A 22,283-nucleotide genomic window follows, 5' to 3' on the forward strand; every position below is an offset into this window, starting at 1 on the left:
ACAAGGATTATGTATAAGGCGTTGCGGGGAACGAAGGCCAAAGTGGTGGTAGCTGCCCGTAGCCCTATTGCGAGTAGTACACCATTCCAGGCGCGGGCTGCTGGTAGTAGAAACCATCCGGGCTTGGCGTGATTCCGTTCATGCCACCAACACCGGGCCCGTACTGGGGAGGAGGCTGGTAACCCTGGTAGGCGTTCATGGGCGGCATTTGAGCCGCGTCATAATAGTATACCATGCCGTTGACCTCCTGAGCAACCAAGTTGGGTCCCCCAGGGGCCTGCCCATTTGCTTGAGCGCCCGCGGGGTCCACCTGGCCTTGTTGAGGGAATCCCTGGCCTTGCGCCTGTTGTCCAGAAGGAACAAATGACGGAGCAGTGGCCGAAGGGCCCAAGTTGCTGCCGTTGTACTGTCCAGGGTAGTAATACGGCTGTTGTTGCTGCATCATCGGGTACGGCTGGTTGTAGAAGTTCTGTTGCGGGGGGTAGTTCGGCTGGAAAGGGGCAGCATGAATTGCCCGCTCGGGGATCTGAGACAAGGGCGTGCCGGTTGAATGCTGTGTAGGGTAGGACGGCTGTCGCGAGTGGTTCTCTTGAGGCATGCCGTTGGTAACCTGCACGGGGACCTGCTGGTGGAAAGCCTGCTGGAAGGCCTGCGGGCCTTGGTTGAGGGTCGGCGATTCGATATTCGTGACCGACACAGCCTTCTGCGGCCGAGGCTGGTGCATAGGGATTTGGTTTGGTCGGTTCTCCTGGAATGCAGGCTTCTGGGGCAACGGGTGGGTCTGTGGCTGCGGCAAGTCGTTGATAGACGTCTCGTTTGGCTGCATGGGCTGCATGGGCTGCATAGGCTGCATAGGAATGCCGTCTTGCCCATAGAAGGGCTGATTTGGAGCGAAAGGCTGATGGTAGGGCTGGCCGGGGTGGTTCGCGGGCGGCAGCCGAACAACAGGTCTGGAATTCTCGACAGGTACCGGGGGCCTTGACATGACCGAGCCCGTGGGTGAGAACAGGTAGTCGCGTCCATCCGGGGCCAGGGAAGAACGCCGACTAAGCGCAATGCTCGGGGAGTAGGCACTGCCGTAGTAGCTTCCACCGAAGACGCTGGTTCGTCTGGAAAAGCCGCCGATGGAGCCAAGACCAGACCGGGGCTTCCCCCGAGTCCGTTGCTGATTAGGCCGCATCGCGCGGGGGATGAAGATGAAGGATCGGTCGACGGCCGGGAAGATGTACTTCGGTGGGTTATCGGGCAGGGAGATGCGGACGGGCTTGTCGCGACGGAGGGGCGGGCGGTGGTCTGGGAGCTTCGTGTACTGCTTGACTGGCATGCTAAACGCAGCCGGGCCTTTGCCCACGACGGGCAGTGACACCCTGACCTGAACATTGCCGATGTGTCGTTCGGTGGAAAGAGTCCTGTTGATAGGGGTCGGGTTGGACGGGCATGTGGGGATGAATCCATTGCCGTTGGCAGGTCCCTCTTCCACGGGCAGATGTCTTGGTTGTCTCGAGGGCGGGGGTTCAGCAACGGTCTCGTGCATATCGTGTGCCCATTGGCCACTGGTCAGAGGATCGGTCGGACTGTGTAATTGACTGAGCGGGTTAGCCTGGAGACGACGAGATGGGTTTTGCTGGGTGGCATACTTCATCGGTGCGTAGGGGCCTCCGATGCCTCCACCTCGGCCACGTCCACGACCTCTGCCGAAAGGCCGGAAGCCATTAGCAGAAGGTCCGGCATGACGATGGTCGTGCATGAAGAAGGCCCCTCTGTTGGGAACGAAGGCGGGGTCCTCGTCCCTTCTCCGCTTGTATTCCTCGTGTTCCCGACGACGACGCTCGCCGACGGGCTCGGCGGGACGAGATGAGTTGGAGCTCACTACGAGAGGAGCGGAAGACTTTGGCAGAGATGCACCATCCTCATCTACCTGGACCTCCTGAACGGTCTCGGATTGGTCGTTGATGGAAAGACCTTGGAGCTTGTCGTCGACATCGGACACGGGCTTGGTGTTCACCTGGGCCGAAGGGTTCCGGGGGGCAGACTTTGCATTTCCATTACCAGCCGACTTCCTCACGTTGGGGGTGATGGGAGAGGCCTCGTCGATGTTACTAGTGTCGCTATCGTTACCGTGATCGTGGTCGTCGCTAATGATGGAACCCTCGGTCATGGAGTCGTCATCGAGGTCGAGCTGGTCAGGGCCACCTTCTCCGTCTTCCTCATCCTCGATGCGTCGTCGATGACCAATCTTTCTGCGTCGAGGGGCTGCCATATTGAAGCTTGGTTGGAGCTAGGCTACCGGCACCTTTCTTCTCGGATATATAGGTGGCAGGGCGATGCTCAGGTTGACGGGGAGAGCAGGCTCTCGGAGCGGAGGAAGCGGCGGGAAGTTGTCGAGGGAATCATGCGATGCTTGCCAGGTATGTTGATGAATGAAAGAGGGGGAAAGCAAGTACCGCCCTGCGGTTGGCGAAGAATGAGGGTTCGGCGACGGGCAAACAGATGGCCAAGAGGCGTATTAAAAATAAAATACAACAGCGGCGTTCGGCAGTGCGAGTGCGGCGGCGGCGGCGGCGTCGGGGTCGGCAGCAACAGCAACAGCAACACGACACAGCTTGTCAGGCAGATTTGTTGCAGAGCGAAGCAGAGCGAATGTGGAAAAAACCGCAATGCTAAGAGCTCTGAACCCGTATCGTCTCCTCTGACCTCACTGCTTCTAGTGAAAGAGCAGATGAAGGGTGGAAGTCTAAAAGGAGGAGAGGAGAAGGAGGGTTTGAGTGCGAGGAGGAATCGCAGGGGTGGAGATGGTGGTGATGATAGAAGGGAGGGAGGAATTTCGGCCAGACGACAAGACAAGACAGCTGGAGACTGGACTGGAGACTGGAGACTGAGGACTGGAGACGCTGCCCTGCTCTCGTTTGCCTGTGAGCTGGCTGACTGCTGAGGTGGACGGACGACGGGTCCAGCAGGTTCCAGGCATGGGCACTTGCCAGCGGGTTGGGTCTGGAGCGGGCACACACCACCGACGGGCCGTTGACGGGTGGGCAAAGATTTGGCCAGAGTTCCGTTTTTTTTTTTTTATCATCCTCTTCCTTCAACATCCATTAACCTCCGCTCTCTCTCTCTCTGGTTGACCCGTCCAGTAGCAACTCAGTCACCTTCACAGCTCACTTCCCGTCTGTTGCTGCAATGAGCAGCACGCAGCACGCAGCACGATGCTGCGTTGGCTGTGCTTCCGCGAGTTGGGCGCCCGTGTTCCCCTCGTACCTAAGAAAAAAAAAAAACAGCTCTGCCTCGTCCAGCCAGTAGGATGTCACCCTTGGGACCGGCACACCGGACGTGCCACGCTGTTTTGGGTCGACTTGAGGCCTGGCCCAGCTGGATTGCCTGCTGTGGAGAGGAGCTCTCTGCTCTCACCCACTGATATTGACATTACCAACCCAGTAGCAACATCACCCATGCCGCTCACCCCAAGAATAGCCTCTCCACCAATCCGGGGGCGTCACAGAGCTTCGAGGGACCCGCTTTTGTATTTGTTTCGAGACTCGAGCTTCCGGCTGTGAAGTTGCATCTTGTCATCCAACAACCGTTTGTTACCCATCTTGATCCGGTATGCCCGGTGTTGGCAGACTCTTTCTTGTCATGTTTATTCCCGTCACCATACCATGGCCATATATCAACAAAAACAAATTCACACAACAAAACAAGCCCCGCGGCTTGGGTCAACACAGAGCTTCCGGTGAAGCTTCACCAATGGTCTGACACTCTGCAGACCACAGGCAGACCACAGGCAAACCACAGGGCGATGTGCCGACGCACCGTTTCAAGTCCCTCAACGCTGGGGCCGTCCAGGATCTGCCTGGGCTCGCAGCAAACCTTACTCACCATCTCTACCATGTGCTGCCCCGAGTCTGGGATGGGATGACAACTGGAAAATCCGGAATAGAGCAAACCTAATGGACCGTTGCCAAGAACCGACGGAAAAGCCCCAGCCCATTCACTGGACAGGTTCAGCCCATGTTTATCAACGCTGAGATCCCACGCCGTCGGAACAAACACTACGCCACAAACGCCCAATAACATGAGAGCTCCAGCACATACGCACGCTCTTGGACTGGGTTATTCAGCTTACTACGCCAGTAAGTCCGAGTTGACGCTGAGAATGCCGCAAAGACACATAACAACTTTGAGATTGAGCGCTCCCGTCACATCCTCATTTGAATCCGTATATCTGGTAGGGTTGTGTAGTCCAGTGAACGTAATCTCTAAAGAACAAAACTAATCATGTAAAAATTATTGGGTTTGAACTGGTGCCTGGCTCTGAATGGGCTTTAAAACAGTTTACCCGATAATTCTTATACAATTATTATGACGATAATAGCAGTCACGGTATGCCAGCTTCCGAGGAAACAGAGCAATACAAATTGGGCTCCCGGCCAAGGCGTTGATCAAGACAGAAATGGACAGCTCACCTTCAGGTTCACTTGGTGATAAAACTGGTTTCTGGTTCACAATGTCATTTGCTTCAGTCTCGGCCGTAATGCTTTCCAGCGTGAGATAGATTACCATACTATGTATGCCCTTACGTCTTTGTACGTGCCTTCGCTCAACCCATCTTCCTGCCTAGACCTGCTAGATCGCCGCCTTCCACCGTCTCGATATTACCATCTCCTGTTGATCGTTTCTACCATTTTCGAAGAGCCCGAGGGAGGCGTCAGATTCTGCGTCTTCTCAATCTTGGGAACGCATCCGAATCTCGTGTTTCCCTGGTCCCAGATCTAAACACAAAGTTAGCCATATCCCACCCACATCACATCAAAACCCAAAGCAACTTACCGCGTAGATCGACTTGAGAAACGCGTCGCCGAGGATGTCAAACCCGTTGGACCCCCGCGACTGGACACCGCCGTACCAGAACCCCTCCCCGGCCGGCGCGAACGCCAAGTCCTCCTTCTGAATCACAAACTCCTTGTCCCCGACGGCGACCTTGAACTCGGGCAGGTCGTCCGCCTTGGTGCTCGTGGGGAAGACGTATCCCTGCTGCTGCTCGTCGTACTTGGAGCCTGGGATCGCGGCGTACAGCGCCTCGCACACCTCGTCCGAGACGAGCGCGAGCGTCGTCCCCGTGTCCGCGATGGCCTTGTTCCCGCTCTTCCCGACAGCCTTACCGTTCACGCTCGCCATGTCCGACGAGAACATCCAGAAGCCCTGCGAGTTGTCGATCTCGGCCCAGTGGATCTCCTCGCCCGAGGCCTCGACCAGCTCCGTGTCGATCCACCCGAACGTGAAGAACGACCGAGGACTGCCGCCGTCTCTCTCGCTGTAGAAGGCGGACGTGAACAGCTCCGCGCCCTGGGGGATGTCCTTCTGCGCGATCATGTTGTCGACGGGGGTCTTCTGCGGGTCACGGAAGTTGCCCTCGCGCTGGACCGTGTTGATGGTGCTGAAGGCGAGCCCGAGGAGACCGTCGCCCGTGCCCTGGGAGAATTGCGGCGCGAGCTGCTTCGCCAGCTCGATGGCCTGGTTTTCGACCGTCAGGCCGCCCAGGACGAGGTTGTCTGTGCCGACATCGCCTGATGCGGAGCTGCCGTCGCCGTAGGAGATCTTCCAGCTGAGGTCGTCGAGCTTCTTGAACGTGGAGGACTTGGAGGGGTCGTAAATGTTGTGGTTGGTTTGAAGGGAGCTACTGAGCTCGGTTGAAAACACCTGAATTCGTATAAGTGACGTCTCCTTGAAAATTCACATGAGGGAAATACCCAGAGATCAGAAGAGCCGGTATCAAAGTCCAGCTTGAATTTCTGAGGTGGCGTTCCAATGGTCACCTCGCAGAGATACATAGAGTCGTACTGCTGGTCCTCGGCCGTCACGTCTCCGCTCTGCTCATCCGAGTCGGTCTTCTTGGTCAAGACTTTGGTCATCGAAACGCGGCCGCCAACTGCGGCATTGAAGCCCGGGGCGGCGAGGCCTCTCTGGGCCATCCTCTTGGTTTGGACATACGGGCCGGCCTTCGTGGGTTCGAACTTGTACTTGTTCAGCAAGTGGACATAGGACTTCGTGCCATGGCGTTGGTAGTTCTTGTTCGAAATGGCGGGGATCTTGGTCAGACTCTTGGCCTCTTTGAACTTGGCCTGGGTTTGCAAGAATGCCTCCATGGTGGACCTTGGAAGTTTGGCGAAGGAAAATTAAGTTGAAGGACAGATTTTGTGGTGATGAGGTTGTTGAATGTCGGGAGTTGAATGTAGTCCGAGTCACAAGTAGCTGCCAAGAGATGCGAAATTCTTGGCTTGAGTTTGCGATTAAATACTTCCCCGTCCTTGTAAGGCAATACAACTGATCGGATTTCGGCACAACAATATCCTGGCTCTGTCGCGTCGAGTGGTCACGGAGCGTGGTGTCTCTGCCGGAAAACCTGATTTCGAGATGTGATCTATCGGTAGTTGAGGGGAGATGTCGCCCAGGGTTAAGCGCGTTTGATTATGCGGCGGCCTATCGCAACTTATAAGAGGCCAGGGCTAATGTTTCGCTGACGACGGCTCAGCTGAAATGGTCGGGTTCAAGACGGCTGTTTTGTCATGAGAGAGAGAGCTCATGCCGGCATTGAAGTGTGACAGCTCTGAGCAAGGCACAGGGAGGTGGGGCGGTGCAACTGCAAGCTTGAAACGGAGCTGTCGTGACAGCGAAGCGCATTCGGACCTTTCGCCCGTGCTCTCAACTCAAGAGGGGGACAGAGGTGAATTTCGCCCTCGGTCCAGCCCGAAGAGGCAGTTAGTTAGGGTCTGAAAGTATTGGTGGAGACGCAGCTGAGTCGGTCAACCACCACGATGATGAGTTCCATCAGAATCGAGTAAGAAAGAGGGGAAACGTTGTGGAATTGGTTTGGTAGCTTCCACTTGGGCTTCTAGATGCTGCGGGAGCTTTGACTAACTTTCGAGGACCCTTTCTCGACACAAACATCGGCCATAAAACCTGCCGAGATTCAGGGGAGAATTGCACATGCAAATCAGAGACGGCTAATGAATCAATGCTGCCCAAGTATGTCGCCGCCTGGATATGAATTGGTCTGATGAACAAATCGGCCAAGAGATGAGGTCTCCCCCGCCTACTGAATGATGTAACGAATGCCGCACGGTGGTTCCGGGGCAGGGATCAGCTTAGCGGGCCATGTCCCGTCTTGGCGCCGATCGACTCCAGATTCCTGGATACCCTGCCAAGCGCGACGCGAGGGACGGAGGCTTCGCGGCCTATTGATGGTGGTTTGTTAGTTGAACCTGAACTTGGCATCGAGATGTCATCAAGGGTCCTTCGTGAACCCATGCTTGTGTTCCATCCGGAAATAAGGCATGTAGTCCAGAGATAAGACTGGCGTGTACTCCTCAACGAGATAGGCGCCTTGCTAAGGTACGTAAAATTATCACGTATTGACAATGACTGGTTTGACTTGACTGGCTTGAACTACCGCGGTGGGATCATACGAAGAACCGCTTGAAAGCTTCCGAAAAGACGTCATAATTTCAATACTTCAAGCAGCCTTGAGGCGTATCTTGCCAAAAGTGAAGCCACGCACGCCATTGCTCACCCAACATGGCTCGCCGTCGACAAGACTGTCGGCCTTGACCTCTTCCTCTACGGCCAGATTCCTGAACAGTTGATAAGTAATTGGTGCTGATGAGCCGTAAGAAACGTTTTTTTACTCACCTTTCGAGCGCCCACCGGCGGGTAGTCCCGTCTTGGCCACCACTCCCAGTCTCGGGATCAAACCTGGCAGACACCGGTGGCGTAACCCACCTACCGTTCCTCCAGAACCACGGAGTTGTCAAGCTGCCTTCCATGACCGTGCCGTCTCTCGCGTTGATCAGCAGAACTTCCTTGCGGTCCGTCGGGGCAATGCTCGCACGATCCCGAGCCGTGTCGTACATGGCCCGCTTGGTAGTTTTGAAATGGGTGTACTCAGATTGTGAGGTCTCCGTGCTGTCGACAACGACATCCATGAGAGGCTCTTCGAAAGGATCACTGGTTTCCTTGGCCTCTCCAGGAGGCGGAAGCCTCTCCGGGAAGAGGTTCTGCAACGGCACTGCCGGAACCTGCGACGCTTCGCAGCTGAGCTTCCCGTCCGCCGTCAGGAGGACCTTGACTCTCAAAGGGTTGTCCCTTCCATGCTGGGCCAAGAATGCCTCAATGGCATCAACAAGGTTCTGCAACCCGGCTTCTCCTGAAATGGCCTCGACTGCCGGTGTCCAATTCCAGTGAGTAGCGGCTCGCAGCATCCGGTCTCGGTGCAGGTCGAGCATATAGTACGGAGATGTCATCTTGGCGTTCCATCCTGCGTTGGCAAGGCGTCTCTTGGGAACGCCTAGCAGGCCGGGATCGAACCTGAGTGACGTGAAAAGCTCAAAGTTGTTCGTCATCTTGAGCTTTGGCTGCTGAAACTGTCGACTTCGTTGATTGGTTCGACGATGACTCTTCCGCCGCTCAAAAATGAGATTATGATGAACAGCACTTGTTGATTTCAGAGCTGAAAGTGGAAATAGATTCGAAAACGTTGTAATTGTCAAGGAATGAGGTCAATCCGGGAATTGAGGGATAGCAAGCAGGTGCCGTCACGTAAGGTTCTTGCTGCAACAGCAGTTGGAACCTTGAACTCGCTCGAATGTGACAAAGCGCGGAAGTAGAAGTCGCTCACTGAAGTCGCTAACATTTTACCACATGACAGGAATTTCATGTGTATTACGTAATGAGCAAATTACATCAATATCGTTGCTGTCCCCTCTGATTTTCTTCAACCACTCTATCCCGTCTTTCTTCAATTGCTCCGCCGAGTATTTAGAGCGACGATATACATCAGAAGACTAGTCGCTCGTTGCACTTGGCTTACAGGCTATGAGAGGCTCTCAAGACCAGTTACGAATGTTTCTGGGGAAAGTATTCCACCCTCGGCGTTCGCCGATTCGCCATCGGAAACAAGCAACCTTAACCCTTCAAAATCGCTCTCAAGGACGGCATGAGCGGAAGGAGAAAGCCCAGTGAAGGCGCAAGAGTCGTTGAAATATCAATTTTGGTCACCAAAATCCATCAATCTGTTCACTGCTACACCGATTTGAAAGTACCATGGACGTCTTCTTACTCACACAACATCGCAAAACTCCGCAAACGCCAATGGCGGGCTTCTCCGACAGCGATCTCACTAATACGATAACGCTCCGTGGTAGCAATTCTCAATAATCGGATATGTCCACCGGGACTAGGTCGAACATCCGACGCTCCATCTCACAATGGATCTCCCATAAGAGGCAGCATTCAAGGTCTCAATGTTGCTAGCCCACAGGATCGTCATCACTCGCAACAATTCAGACAACTACCACCCAGCCCGGCAAAATGCAGCTTGAACGTTTCCACGTCTCAGCCACCGGCCACAGTCTGAACTACCTCCCCGAATACATCGCCCAGAGACACGGTTTCTTCCGCGAACAAGGCCTGGATGTGACCGTCACGGTCCCGAAACCCTGGGATCGCGTCCTCGACGAGCTGGCCGACGGCACCGCCGCAGCAGCCCTCGGCGGCGTCTGGGTTCCCAGTATGTACCACAACCGGGTGCGCGACTACGTCGCCTTCGCACAAGTCGCCAACCGCGCGCCTCTTGCCATCGTGGGCAGGCGGTCTCTCGACAAAACGCAACCCTTCGCGCTGGCCGAGACGGTAGGCAGGACGGTGCTGATGAAGGGCAGCAACGGCGCCAGCGTCGGCCTTTACTTCAAGATGATCCTCCGTGAAAACGGAGTGGACCCGTCTGCTGTGAAGTACGTCCAAGACCTGGACGGCGCGATGTTGGGAGAGCTGTTTGCGGGTGGGATGGGTGATTTCCTGGTTGTCGATAACCTCTCGGCCCGAGCCCTCGTTGCTCGCCACGCGGACAAGATCGAGATCAAGTTCGAAGCTGTCTCGGAGGGCGGGGAGATCCCTTGGAGCGTCTACTACCGAGACGCTTCAACCATCACGCCCGAGGTGCTCGACGCTCAGGAGCGCTTCTGTATTGGTCTCGGCAAGGCGATGGACTGGGTGCTTGCGCACGATGCCGAGGAGTTCAGGGAGGAGTTGGCAGAGATCTTCCCGCAGATTCCGGTGGACGTTACTGTTGAGTTGACGAATGTCTTTAGGAGGGACGGTATGTGGACGTCTCCCGTCGTGTCTCGTAAGGGGTATGAGCGATGGCAGAAGGGAATCTGTGACGGATACCTGGTTGAGAAACCCCTGTCATACGAGGTCATTGTCAACGACGGGCCTTCGCAAGCTGCACTCCGTAAGAGAGAAGCAGCCTGAAGCTGGTGTTTACATGTGATTGGTGATGGGAGGTTGAAAAGGGCTGGGCAATGAGAGCAGTCTAGGTCTAATTGTCAAAAAGCGAAGGATGGCACTGCCGGTCATGATCAACTATTGAGAGGACTTCTTGTGAAAGTTGCGCTTTTCGACACATAATGCTCTTTCCACAGGGTTATCTCCCTCACCGTCATTCCTGCCCTCATTGCCTCCGTTGACATCCTCATTTGACATTGGTTTTCTTCTCTTTGCTGTTATCCGGTTCACATTATTAGCAGTCCCCAGAAGCCCAGACGCCGCCATAGTCCAAGCTATCAAAGTTCCCATCTTGACCAGTTGGCCACTCGGCGGCAGAACTCAACGTCTCCCCGAACCCAAAACTTCCAGACGACAAGATCGCCAACGGGTCTCCCTCAAACCCGTCCTGCACAAAAGCCGGCGGCAGCTGGTGCTGCAAGCTTTCAACTTGCTTCTCAAACTGCAAACAGCTTCTCTGGACCTCCTCGACGTTGGTGGTGATAAGCCAGCTAACCGTGGCAGCAGAGAGCGCCTCGAAGGCGTCCCGGCAGCCTGCCGCGCCATCCCATCTCTCTGCAAGTGCCGAAAGGGTAGCACCGCAACTTTGGAGCGTAGCAACGCTTTCTTTGACGTCGCTGTTCTCTCGCAGTTCTTGAGAGTGCCATAGACAGTATATCGTCGTCAGACCGGCGATGAAGAGGTGATGTACCCACTTCCACATGATGTCGATACGCCGCTCGCGGTGTAAAGTCTTGATACAGGCTATCAGCTGACGGGAAGAATCGAACGAGGCTTGGAGAGCTTCGAAGGATGGCTGTGGTTGTACGGGATTGGGACGGTAAAGGAGAAGGAGGGTGTCGTGATAGATGGCATCCCAGTATGCCTGGCTACTGAAGATTGATGATGGGTGCGCTTCTCTGAGCGGCGGTATGGCGTTGTACCATAATTGCAAGCGACCGCGGACATCGACGATCCAAAGTGCGTAGTCCGTCCTCGGGTAGGCCAGCGGAGAACCCAGGAACTGGCTGTACAGCACATGCTTGATCTCGGACTGAAGCTGAGCAAGCCGTATCAGGCTATTATGGGCCTCCAAAGCATGATCGTCATGGCCTGTTGTGACTGCGGCATTGTCAGAACCAGTAGGTGCAGGGCTCGGGAGTCCAACATTGATGCCCTGGTCCGCCATTCCGAAAGGCCGTCCGAGAGTGATACACAGGAGCCTGTCGAAAAGATACGCAGAGTACCACAGACGGCGCCGATCATTGAGCTCGATGGGATCCATGCGTAATTTGCTTTCCTCCGTTTCCCAGTGCATGCCTAGGTCAACAGCCAGGCGGAGCGCAGTTCCGCTGAGGAGCCATAAGCTGCCCTTCGAAGGACGCAGAGCTATGTACTGTGATAGCAGAAGAATCGCTCTCAGAGATTCTGTGGCACTTCCCGAGTACACTAAGATCTTCTCGACTTCTCCTATGGCGGCGAGAAAGCAATTTTCGCTTTCAGGCGGGCGACCCCCTGACGGGTGGCGGACGCTGCACAGGGCAATGGCCAAGATCATGAAAGTGGTGAAGACATTCATGGATGCCTCCCTCTTGGGCTGCCTTTGGCTATTCGCTGCGATGTAAGCGCCATCAAAAGCCTTAAGTGCCTGTGCCCGGTCGATGATAGGAAAGCTCGGCGTTCGATTCTGAAAATACACATCCATGAGGTGTTCCGCTGCTTGCCTCGGAGGAAGTGACGCCTGTGTTGCCGTGGAGTAGGGGTACTGCACGGTTTGTGATGATGACCTGTTACTCTCGGCGGGTAATGGTGATGGCAGGTTGTCGACCCGAATCGCAGACATGACAAGTCTGGCGAGTGTGATCCCGCTGCTGACACCGAAGAAGTGAGGCTGGTTCGACGGCTCGCAGACCACTTTTCCCAGGTTGCTGGTCATCCAGTTTTGGTAGTCATTCGGGCTCGTCGGCTGGGCTTCGCCATTTTCAGGACTACTTTGAAGGGAAGCACCGTCGTTAGAAGGTGCTGTTCTTCGGAGTTCTTCGATTTCCTTAGTCAACGCAGCGACTTTTGCCTCGAGAGTCGAGACATAGTTGCGAGGAACCTAGAGGCTTGTCAGTTACAGAATGATGACAGCGTAAACTAGATACGATGGGACTTCTGTAGTCGGCGTACCTCGGCTTGTTTTCCGGCATTATATACTAGACATGGCACGTTGGCTTCACCACAATTGGAACATTGCGGCGATTTAAGGTCACACTATTATGTGTTATTCCCGTTACTTAGAACTCAACCGAAAGGGGTATCAACCTTCTGTTTTCGTCTACGACATCTTTGGCATTCAATTAGTCAAAACCAATCCTCAAGTTAACAACTTGTACGGGAGAGCGAAGCCACCCTTACCTCTGACAAGCGGTTGCGCCTCTGCCTAACCTCATCTTTCTGGTCAGCGTCGCGTCGGACATTTCCTTCGGATGTGTCTCTCAATCAAATGCATCGGCGTTGTGCGAGAGCTCGTCAGCATATATCAGGCGTATCAAGTAGTGGCATTCATTATGTATTCGGCTTTGTCCGAAAGGCTCCACAAGAAGATAAGGAGGCACGTACAGCCCTCCACGGTTATTTTTCCGTTGCAAATACTTTTCGCTATCTCTATGCCTATCCTTTCTGCTGTTAGCTTTGGTATTCTCCTTGATATCCGGTGTTACCCCTGAAGTATTCGACCAGGAGTATAACCGTGGAGTAGTGTAGTCTGTCATGCCATTTGGACAACATTATCCGGGGTCCCCGCACGTCAATAAGGCACATATTCCTAGAGAGCTTATCGCGTGAAGTATTTGCAGTTTAACCGCCAGAATTGTTCCAACGCGTATCTGATTTCCTTGTAGGATGGTCACGATTAGCAGATTACGAGAGTTATCGATGCTCTGGCTGGTCGGAGATGGACCGTCGGTTTCGCAAATCACCGAGAATGCTGGTGTTATGTTTGCCACATACGGTATTGCTTTGTTGACTTATAAGCTTCTTAGCCGTCACAAATTTGCCGTTTTTGTCAATATGAAGGCTGAAATCCGAAAAGCTGACATTTGCGGAAGTATTCGCCCTCTTATCCGACCTTGAACTTGGCTTGGTAAGAGACAATGGAGAGCCAAAAGGACGACAAGGATTTGGCGGTATTGGATGTCACCGACTCCGTCAAACACACTCCCCTCGGCGTCGACACCATTCGAATCGATCCTCAGTTAGAGAAAGCCGCTCTGAAGAAGTTCGACAAGTTCCTTCTCCCTGTCGCCTTCTTATTCATGCTCCTTTCATCTCTTGACCGGTCGAATGTAAGTATAGGCGTGTGGTTGCGCCTGGAGCCAAAATCAAGCAAACCCTTCGTTACTTCTTGCCATTTGTCCTTGTCATCGATACTGACAACTTCCGCTCAGATTGGAAATGCGAGAGTCTTCGGGTTCGATGAAGATGTTGGCCTGCATGGTCGCCAGTTCGGCGACATCAACACCTTGTTCTTCGTAACATTCATCGTCTTCGAGACGCCCTGGGTCATGGCCGTCAAGCGTTGGGGCCCCAACAAAGTTCTCGGCATCGCGTTGGTCTCGTGGTCAGTTGTGACGCTGTGTACGGGCTTCATCCACAGCTACGCCGCAGCCATCGTGACACGCATGCTCCTGGGCGCCTGCGAAGCGGGCGTTAGTCCCAGCTTCGCGTTCATCTTCGCCACCATCTACGACCGTTCGTCCACGGCGAAGCGTATTGCGATGGGAAACATCTGCAATACAGTCGCTGGAGCCTTTGGAGGCTTGTTCGCCTACGGGATCCAGATGATGGGTAGTCAACGTGGCATTGCAGGTAAGCCTTGAGATCGTACTATTTGGAGAATCGCGGGCACTGACTGAACTCTCCCACAGCTTGGAGATGGCTCTTCATCATCGAAGGCTCCGTGACTTTGGTTGTCGGCGGCATCGGTTGGATGTTTCTGCCTTCGTCGCCCGAAACGGCTTGGTATTTGACTATAGAGGAGAAAGAAGTGATGGTTCTTAGAAAGCAGAAGAACATGGCTTTCCGAGGCGAGGACGGCTTCGACAAGAAATGGATCAAGCTCGCGTTTACAGATCCTTTCATCTATATTGCGGGTGCCGCCTTCTTCACCTCGTCGGTGGCTATTACGGGCTTCAGCATCTTTCTGCCCACCATCATTAAGGGTCTTGGGTCAGTACTAGTCCGGTCAGCTGAATCGATTCCAGTCGGCTAACAGTTGCCAGCTATGCATCTCTCAAGGTCAACTACATGACGATCCCCGTGTACGTCGCTGGAGCACTCTCCCTTCTGGTTCAGGCGTACTTCTCGGACAAGCTCCACATGAGAGCGCCGTTCCTCGTTGGCTCGGCGATTCCAGTGGCCGTGGGCTATTTGATTTGCGTGGGAACCTCGAATCCCGCAGCTGGCTACTTTGGCATGTTCCTTTTGGCGGCAGGTGAGTTGAGAATACACCCCAGAAAAAAGGAGACGCAAGTGATTGACACTTGGCAGGATGCTATACCATCTCGACTATCGTGGTCACCTGGGTCGCGACCAACCTGATGCCAGACTCCAAACGAAGTGTCGCATTGCCCGTGTTTTACTCCATTGGTAACATGTCTGGGTTGGTTTCTTCGCAGTTGTACCCATCGTACCACGCGCCGCGTTACGTCATGGGTAATGCTCTGTCGGCTGGTCTGGAACTTGTGTTCGTTGGGTTTGTGGCGGCGGCGTGGCTGTTGTTGAGGAAGAGAAACGCAGAGAAGGAGAAGCTCACGGCAGAAGGAGCAACTACCAACGGTTTGGAGGGAGATATGGCCTTGGGTTTTGAATACTGTCTTTAGATATGGGAACCTGAGGAATTGGTATAGACACGAGACAGCAAGACCAAACCACAATGGGAGGCGCCAAGACAGTGCTCATCTGAGAGACTTAATTAGTAGGTGGCACATGCCATTGAGAGTAAGAGCTTGAGCTGGGTAGCAAGAATAATTGATCGTGTAACGACAACGGGTTACAATTGACTCAATTCGATACCATTTCAGCCATTGAATAGAATTGAAAAGAAACACAATAGAAGAACAATAATGTTAGCAGCAGCAGCACTGACACCCTGCTGGCTGACCAACGTATCCTTGCCCCTCGCAGCGCCGGGACCCTCACTGGTTACGTAGTGTACAGCTTCAATAGGTGGCCCTCCCTTGCAACCCCCACTTGTAAATCGCCTGAGGCCAAGCTGATTTGGTCAGTTACAATAGCAGGACCCGTGGACCCATGAACAGCAGGCCGGAAAAACTCCTCACGAGCTTTTGCCCCGTCGCGCAATAATTTTTTGCGCGCTGCTCCGGAAAGCTCCCGTCCTGGCCCATCAAGCACCAGCACCAGCCCGCGCATAGCAAACAGCAGATAGCAGACCGCAGACCGCAGACCGCAGACAGCAAGCATCGCAGCCAGCCCAGCTCCAGCTACGCTCCCGCTCCCGCATCTGCAACCTCTATACATCATCGACCCAGACCACGCCGGTCAGGCCATTAATACCTTCCTCCCATCTACACCAAAACCTCCAGCGCTTTGCTCCCGCCCGCACCACTCTTGATACCTCTCCTCTTTTCACCAATTGCCTCGAGCAACCGCCAGCATGTCGAATCCCCTGCCCTCCGTGCCTCCCATGGCCAGCCCCCCTACCGTTATCCCGGTTGATTCCTCCTCCGGTCTTTGGGATCGCATCACCTCTTGGGCTTCAGAAAACAAGGCTATCGTCTACACCGCCGCCGGTGTTGCTGTCGTTGCTACCGGTGCCGGCGTTATCTACTTCCTCAACAGCGATTCCGTACGTTCTACTTTTTTTTATACCCACCTACTTGTGTTAGTTGGTTGTCGTCATGCGATCCAATTTTTTCTCAGCCGTCGCTGCCGAGATTTTGGCTTCCCGCGCTGGCCACAACTTGATAGACGTTGGAAGCTGACTTGAATGCGAGAAGAAGACGGACTCGACACCAAAGCTGAGCAAGAAGGAGCGGAGGAAAAAGAAGGAGGCTGAGCGCAAGGCCGCCGAGGCAGAGAAGGCCGCACCCGCAGAGAAGGCTGCTCCAGCGCAACCGAAGGTCGCCGCCGTCGAGAGCGCCGACGAGCTCCCCGAAATCACCGAGACCTCCGTCCAGAGCTTCACACAAGAACAGCGAGACGAGTACGCAGCCAAGCTTAAGGATGCTGGTAACCAGGCCTACGGCGGCAAGGACTACAACAAGGCGATCGAACTCTACTCCAAGGCCATCCACTGCAAGGCCAACCCCATCTTCTACTCCAACCGTGCCGCTTGCTACAATGCCCTCGGCAACTGGGACAAGGTCGTCGAGGACACCACTGCCGCCATCAACCTCGACCCCGAATACGTCAAGGCCCTGAACCGCCGCGCCAACGCCTACGAGCACCTCAAGATGTACGGCGAGGCCCTCCTCGACTTCACGGCTTCCTGCATCATCGACAGCTTTAAGAACGAGAACAGTGCGCAGGCTGTTGAGCGTCTGCTCAAGAAGTTCGCCGAGCAGAAGGCACAGGAGATGATGGCCAACCGCCCCAACAAGCTGCCCAGCCACACCTTCGTCGGCAACTACCTTCAGAGCTTCCGCGTCAAGCCCCGCCCGGCCGGCCTCGAGGATTCTATTGAGCTGGATGAGGAAACTGGAAAGGGCCAGCTGCAGCTCGGATTGAGATCATTGGAGAAGAAGACCGGTGACGGCTACGAGGAGGCGAGAGCGGCGTTCGAGAGGGCTCTCGACATTGGAGACCTGGACGAGTACGAGGCCCTGGCGTACAACCTCCGCGGTACCTTCAGCTGCCTGCTCGGCAAGCACGATGAGGCCATGGCCGACCTGACGAAGAGTGTCGAACTCGACCCCTCCATGACCCAGAGCTACATCAAGCGCGCGAGCATGAACCTCGAGCTTGGTGCCCCGGAGAAGGCCGCGGACGACTTCGAGAAGGCAATGGAGCAGAACGCCGATGACCCCGACATCTACTACCACCGAGCGCAGCTTCACTTCATTAAGGGCGAATTCTCCGACGCTGCCAAGGACTACCAAAAGTCCATCGACCTCGACCGCGACTTCATCTTCTCCCACATTCAGCTCGGTGTTACTCAGTACAAGATGGGATCCATTGCTTCATCCATGTCGACATTCCGCCGCTGCATCAAGAACTTCAAGGACGTCCCTGACGTTTACAACTACTATGGAGAACTGCTCCTCGACCAGGGCAACTTCCAGGAGGCTATTGAGAAGTTCGATGCGGCGATCGAGATGGAGTCCAAGACGAAGCCGATGGCCATGAACGTTCTCCCCCTCATCAACAAGGCTCTCACTCTCTTCCAGTGGAAGCAGGACTTCGGCGAGGCCGAGAAGCTTTGCCAGAAGGCCCTTATCAGTAAGTCGAGTATGACTTTCCCTCGGGTACATGTAGCTAATCAGACAAAGTCGACCCCGAGTGCGATATTGCCGTCGCCACCATGGCCCAGCTGCTCCTTCAGCAGGGCAAGGTCACCGAAGCCCTCAAGTACTTTGAGCGCGCCGCGGAGCTCGCCCGCACGGAGGGAGAGATCGTCAACGCCCTCTCTTACGCGGAGGCGACGCGCACGCAGCTCCAAGTGCAGGAGAAGTACCCCAAGCTGGCGGCCAAGCTCCAGGGCATGGGCCCTGGTGGCATGCCCCGATAAAGGACTGGAAACAGCACCTTTCCTGACGACATGTACACCGAAAAAATCAAACCTCACACCACTCACACACCGGCGCCGTGTAAGAAGAAGAAGAAAGGAGGAAGTAAAAAAACCCATGAAAGCAAAAAAGGGGAGCGGGAAAAACAGCCCCGGACATTCGGGTTCCAGGGCTCGTAATGGGGAGGGAGGATTGGACGAAACGAAACGATTCAGGACGGGATGAAGTAAGAAATGCCCGTTTGCTGTCATCATGTCTTTTTTTTTTATATTTATTTTATGTTGGTCGGCGGCGGCTGGGGCGGCGTGGAGGAGGCTTCGGGTTTTGGTGTCGGTGGGTGGTGGTGATTTGGCGGTGGTAAAAACACATTAAGGGCACGCACTCGCGCACGGCTGAGACGCATCGGTCGAAATCCCTACTACATGTTGTACATAATCCGACTTCCCTCACTTTGCGTACATTGGTGAGAGCACTGTAGAACTACTAGTCCATTGTCATCTGTATCCATTTTTCTGTCACGTCTTCAGGCGTCATCCGAGGAGCGTCGTCGTCTTTTCTCTTCCGCCGAAAAATTGTTCATGTACATAGACATATTGCACAGTTGGCTCAGCTGCCTTGATTGGTGGGAGCGTTGTAGGATATGAGATGTATGGTCTACAGTTTGGACCGCATGAAAACAGATCAACGAATAGCAAAGACGAATTCGAATACGTCTCTGTAGAGCAACCGAGATGCCGTGTGACTAAACAAGCAAAAAAGGAGTAGAAATCGCCTCAAAATGCAAAAAGGAAGAGTCATTGATTTCGCCCGGACTTGAACCGGAGACCTTCAGTGTGTTAGACTGACGTGATAACCAACTACACCACGAAACCATTTGTTGTTGCAACAGAGGTGACCCACTGCGCCCTTGAATCGCGAGGCCCTGCGGGCAAGGCCCGGCTTGCTGGAAGGCACCGCGCATCGTGCATTTCGCATCGCGGCGGGACCAACAGCCGGCAGCCGGACGACGGAGCGCTGAGACATTCTGGCCGTTGGCCGGGGTAGGCATGGTTCCCGGGCCCGCGTGCCAACCCGAACCGGCGGTTCGGTTGCTGGGCAGGGCGCAACGAATTTTTTCATCTTGTCACGAGCCATCACAAAAGTTCCAAACATCACGGTGCGCCAGCCGGTCCAGTCGTAAAGCTCTCGCCATTGTGCAATAAACTGTGCCGCTTCATCCAATGGATTGGAAGAAAGGAGGCGATGAATACATACAAAAGTAAGAGGGAAAAAAATAAAAAAGTAAAAAAAAAGAGACTCCGTAACCCCCCCTTCTCCCGTGTGGTCGTAAGAAAGGTATGCGTACATGAGTTAAAAACCTGCGGCTTGGGGAATCAGGAGCCCGCCGCGATTGAATGCTCGGCGGTAAGAGTAAAAATGGTTCGTGGCCTCGTCGGAGTGAAGTCGTTCGGATGCGGCGGGACGTGATCGCGTGCCCGTCCTGATTAAGCCTTCCTCCATTTCGAGCCATGGTCATGAATTCTAAAACAATCGTCGTGCCCTTCCTTCTCTTTAAAGTGCTGTCCCTTTCCTTCGTCATATGTCCGGGCCGTCCAGCCCGGGCCCCCATAGTCCAGTCCATCCTTCCCGTGTCGTTTCATATCCGCTCTTCCTCGAGAGTTATTTTCATGATTTACTTGCCGCCGCACTTGTTGTTAGCGCAGTACAGGCCGGCGCCCAAACCGACGGCGAGGGCGATGATGATGATGGTGACGAGGAGACACCACCACTTAAGCTTTCTGCGGTTGCGGGCATGCTTGTTGGCGGTGGTGATCTCGTCGTTGCCCTTGGCGATGTTGTCGACGGTCTGCTGGGCGTTCTGCTCGGCGGCGTCGACGACGGGGTCCTGCTGCTCTACGATGGTGGCCATTTCCTGGAAAAGCGTAGCGAGCTCGATCAGGGTCTTCTCGATGCGCTGCAATTCGTTGTGACGGGCCCTGACGTTGCCCAAGACCGCGTTGGCCTGGCCTGTGCGATTTGTCTTGAGCTGTAAGATTGATGTTAGCATCCGGGTTCGACGGGAAATACGGGCAGAACGTTGTTGAGACATACCGCCGTCTGGAAAATACCCTCATCGCCCCAATCCGCCTCCGTTGCCTGCTTGACCTCATCTTCCGTCGCTTCCGGGTTGACGATGCGGTACTGACGGGCGATCTGGTCGCGGTAGCGCTTCTGGTAATCGTTCTCAATCTGCTGGTACTTGGAGAGCTCCGACTTGAAGTTGTTGCGGAGAGAGTTGAGCTGGGCGCTCTTGGTCGCGCGAGAGCCGTCCTGGGTCTTTGCGAGGTCCCTCTCGAGGCCCTTGATGCCGTCTCTGACCGCGGTGTTGCGGAGCTGCGTTGCGGAGACGGCTTGCTCGAGATGCTGGCTAGCACTGGCGTCGGTGGAGGCGAGGGAGCGCTGGTGAAGCTGGGCAATGTTCTCAATGTCGGAAGTAAGGCCCTGGATCTCGGAGCGGAGGTATTGCACACGCGACAGGAACTCTTGCTGGCTCAAGGTGGTAGGTGGTGGCGGTTGGTTGGCGTACTGCTGGTTCGGTTCTTCGCCGTAGGGCTGCATCTCATATTGGCCCTGTCCGTACTGTTCATGATTGTTAGTGACGATGCGATGCGACAGCGAAATTGAGCTTTCGCAGTGGGAACGCAAGCGATTGAATGGCGACGGACCTGGTTGTTATTGTTGTTGTCGGCATATCCATATCTGCTCTCTTGCCCAGGACCCTGGGCGTAGGGGTTCTGATTATACTGTCCGTACGACATATTGAGTGTTTTGCTGCTGTCGAGGCGATCACAGACAGAGCGTTGAAGAGTGGGATAGTGATGTGAAGCCGGTTGGAATTGGCGGAGGGGTAAGTCCGGCAACGAGGGAATGGGTCGGCTCTCGTGAGATGGATCGGGGTGGTAGCAGGCGCGAGCGCTGAGGATATTTCGGCTGATGTCTGGCCGTTAAATGACGTCCAGGTTGGACCTCCGGCCGCTGACAGGAACTGGGAAGTGCTGGAAAGGCACTGAAATGACAGTGTGGACGGACCCAATCAGGAACCGGGACCTGTCAGAGCGGATACCCCGGGCAGTGTCTGTGGTTGGGTGGGATGGGGCGCAAGTGGGCAGGATTGGCCGATCAGATTTCCGGGGTCCTGTTTTTTTCCAGGTCTTTTTTCCTTTTGGCTGAGCCTGGCGCTAGGAATAAAGTAAACAACGATATCTTCGACTGGCTATACGTTTGAGGTTATGCAATGTATATGAGACTGGAACCGTGTGAGAGAATTGAGGAAGACAAGAAGAGGCGGGAGGGAATGGATTCGTCCGGTCCGGAGAGACAAGCTGGCGCGAGGTCAGTGACATCAGAGCATGTTGCGCCGACGGGCGGGGCGAAGCTTATTATACACGGGACGCATGTTTTCTGTTAACGCGCTGAGGTCTGCTGTCCTAGCAGCCCAGCCCGCGGCAAGGTTCCTCTACCTACTGTCTCACACACCGTCCGTCCGACGGTGCGGTGCCGTGCAGATGGTAAGGTACGGGAGTCCAGCTTCTGCCCGCTGCTTGCCATTGTTGCTGCAGTCTCACTTACGAGTCTGACGAGTGACGAACCGCCCAGCCCCATTGCCTTGCCCAGCCTTTCGCTTATACCCTAGTATAAGGTGACGATTGACAGCAAGCGGGTACGGTACTGGAAAATCAAAATGGGCTGAGCGGCGGCGACACCACGCAACAATCTGTTTCCCAAAAATAGCCGACATCTGGAATGGCGAATAAGGCTACGAGCACTTGCCGTTGGCCTCAATCGACGAATCGAAACCGCTCAATGTCTTCATCTGTATCTGCAACGGCTGCAGCGGCGGCCGGAAAGAGGTGACACATCAGTAAGTCCGCCGTGCTGTCGGTACTTTGTCTACTCAGTACTGCGTACCTTGCAACTTGCTGACCGCGTGCGCTAGTCGACCGCAAGTTCTGACGACTGGAAGAGCGTGCCGGGAAACCAATGAGCGTCGCCAGCTTGTGGCTGTGCGGACGAACCGCCATCCATTTTTGCCCATCCCAAAGTCCAAGCCTCCCTGCCTTTCCGCGGTTCGTCCTTTTTCATCGCCTCTTCCAATGCGGCTCTCACAACGGCGAGTAGAGCCTGCGGTCCACAGGCAACGGCGAATTCCAAAAGCCCGCTTTCGTTCCGTATCCGTGTTCCGCGTACAACATCGTGGCG

The 22,283-nt window shown here is 54.8% G+C and overlaps 8 protein-coding genes across 8 annotated transcripts; 3 read left to right on the forward strand and 5 right to left on the reverse strand.

Annotated features, from left to right (window-relative positions):
- Positions 1-64: 64 nt before the first annotated feature.
- CkaCkLH20_00197 (uncharacterized protein) lies at positions 65-2,260 on the reverse strand (the record flags this gene model as incomplete). Its single annotated transcript, XM_038882917.1, has 1 exon — positions 65-2,260. The coding sequence occupies one exon, from the start codon at positions 2,258-2,260 to the stop codon at positions 65-67; it is 2,196 nt and encodes a 731-aa protein (XP_038751622.1).
- Positions 2,261-4,649: 2,389 nt separating this feature from the next.
- CkaCkLH20_00198 (aspartic endopeptidase) lies at positions 4,650-6,140 on the reverse strand (the record flags this gene model as incomplete). The annotated part of the gene is made up of 3 exons (XM_038882918.1): positions 4,650-4,766; positions 4,825-5,694; positions 5,745-6,140. 3 exons carry the CDS (start codon positions 6,138-6,140, stop codon positions 4,650-4,652), a joined length of 1,383 nt encoding a protein of 460 aa, XP_038751623.1.
- A 1,367-nt stretch (positions 6,141-7,507) lies between these two features.
- On the reverse strand, positions 7,508-8,393 carry CkaCkLH20_00199 (aminodeoxychorismate lyase; the record flags this gene model as incomplete). Its single annotated transcript, XM_038882919.1, has 2 exons — positions 7,508-7,625; positions 7,684-8,393. The coding sequence occupies 2 exons, from the start codon at positions 8,391-8,393 to the stop codon at positions 7,508-7,510; spliced, it is 828 nt and encodes a 275-aa protein (XP_038751624.1).
- Positions 8,394-9,360: 967 nt separating this feature from the next.
- Positions 9,361-10,302, forward strand: CkaCkLH20_00200 (putative abc-type nitrate sulfonate bicarbonate transport periplasmic component protein; the record flags this gene model as incomplete). Its single annotated transcript, XM_038882920.1, has 1 exon — positions 9,361-10,302. The coding sequence occupies one exon, from the start codon at positions 9,361-9,363 to the stop codon at positions 10,300-10,302; it is 942 nt and encodes a 313-aa protein (XP_038751625.1).
- A 268-nt stretch (positions 10,303-10,570) lies between these two features.
- On the reverse strand, positions 10,571-12,506 carry CkaCkLH20_00201 (Zn(2)-C6 fungal-type DNA-binding domain; the record flags this gene model as incomplete). Its single annotated transcript, XM_038882921.1, has 2 exons — positions 10,571-12,415; positions 12,462-12,506. The coding sequence occupies 2 exons, from the start codon at positions 12,504-12,506 to the stop codon at positions 10,571-10,573; spliced, it is 1,890 nt and encodes a 629-aa protein (XP_038751626.1).
- Positions 12,507-13,451: 945 nt separating this feature from the next.
- CkaCkLH20_00202 (putative high-affinity nicotinic acid transporter protein) lies at positions 13,452-15,179 on the forward strand (the record flags this gene model as incomplete). The annotated part of the gene is made up of 5 exons (XM_038882922.1): positions 13,452-13,643; positions 13,746-14,166; positions 14,226-14,526; positions 14,580-14,791; positions 14,848-15,179. The coding sequence occupies 5 exons, from the start codon at positions 13,452-13,454 to the stop codon at positions 15,177-15,179; spliced, it is 1,458 nt and encodes a 485-aa protein (XP_038751627.1).
- Positions 15,180-15,973: 794 nt separating this feature from the next.
- CkaCkLH20_00203 (putative import receptor) lies at positions 15,974-18,046 on the forward strand (the record flags this gene model as incomplete). The annotated part of the gene is made up of 3 exons (XM_038882923.1): positions 15,974-16,165; positions 16,314-17,757; positions 17,808-18,046. The coding sequence occupies 3 exons, from the start codon at positions 15,974-15,976 to the stop codon at positions 18,044-18,046; spliced, it is 1,875 nt and encodes a 624-aa protein (XP_038751628.1).
- Positions 18,047-19,716: 1,670 nt separating this feature from the next.
- Positions 19,717-20,842, reverse strand: CkaCkLH20_00204 (snare domain-containing protein; the record flags this gene model as incomplete). Its single annotated transcript, XM_038882924.1, has 3 exons — positions 19,717-20,070; positions 20,136-20,663; positions 20,750-20,842. The coding sequence occupies 3 exons, from the start codon at positions 20,840-20,842 to the stop codon at positions 19,717-19,719; spliced, it is 975 nt and encodes a 324-aa protein (XP_038751629.1).
- Between the last annotated feature and the right edge of the window lie 1,441 nt (positions 20,843-22,283).

This window comes from Colletotrichum karsti (genome assembly GCF_011947395.1).
Source record: "Colletotrichum karsti strain CkLH20 chromosome Unknown Scaffold1, whole genome shotgun sequence".
NCBI classification, from domain to species: Eukaryota; Fungi; Ascomycota; class Sordariomycetes; order Glomerellales; family Glomerellaceae; genus Colletotrichum; species Colletotrichum karsti.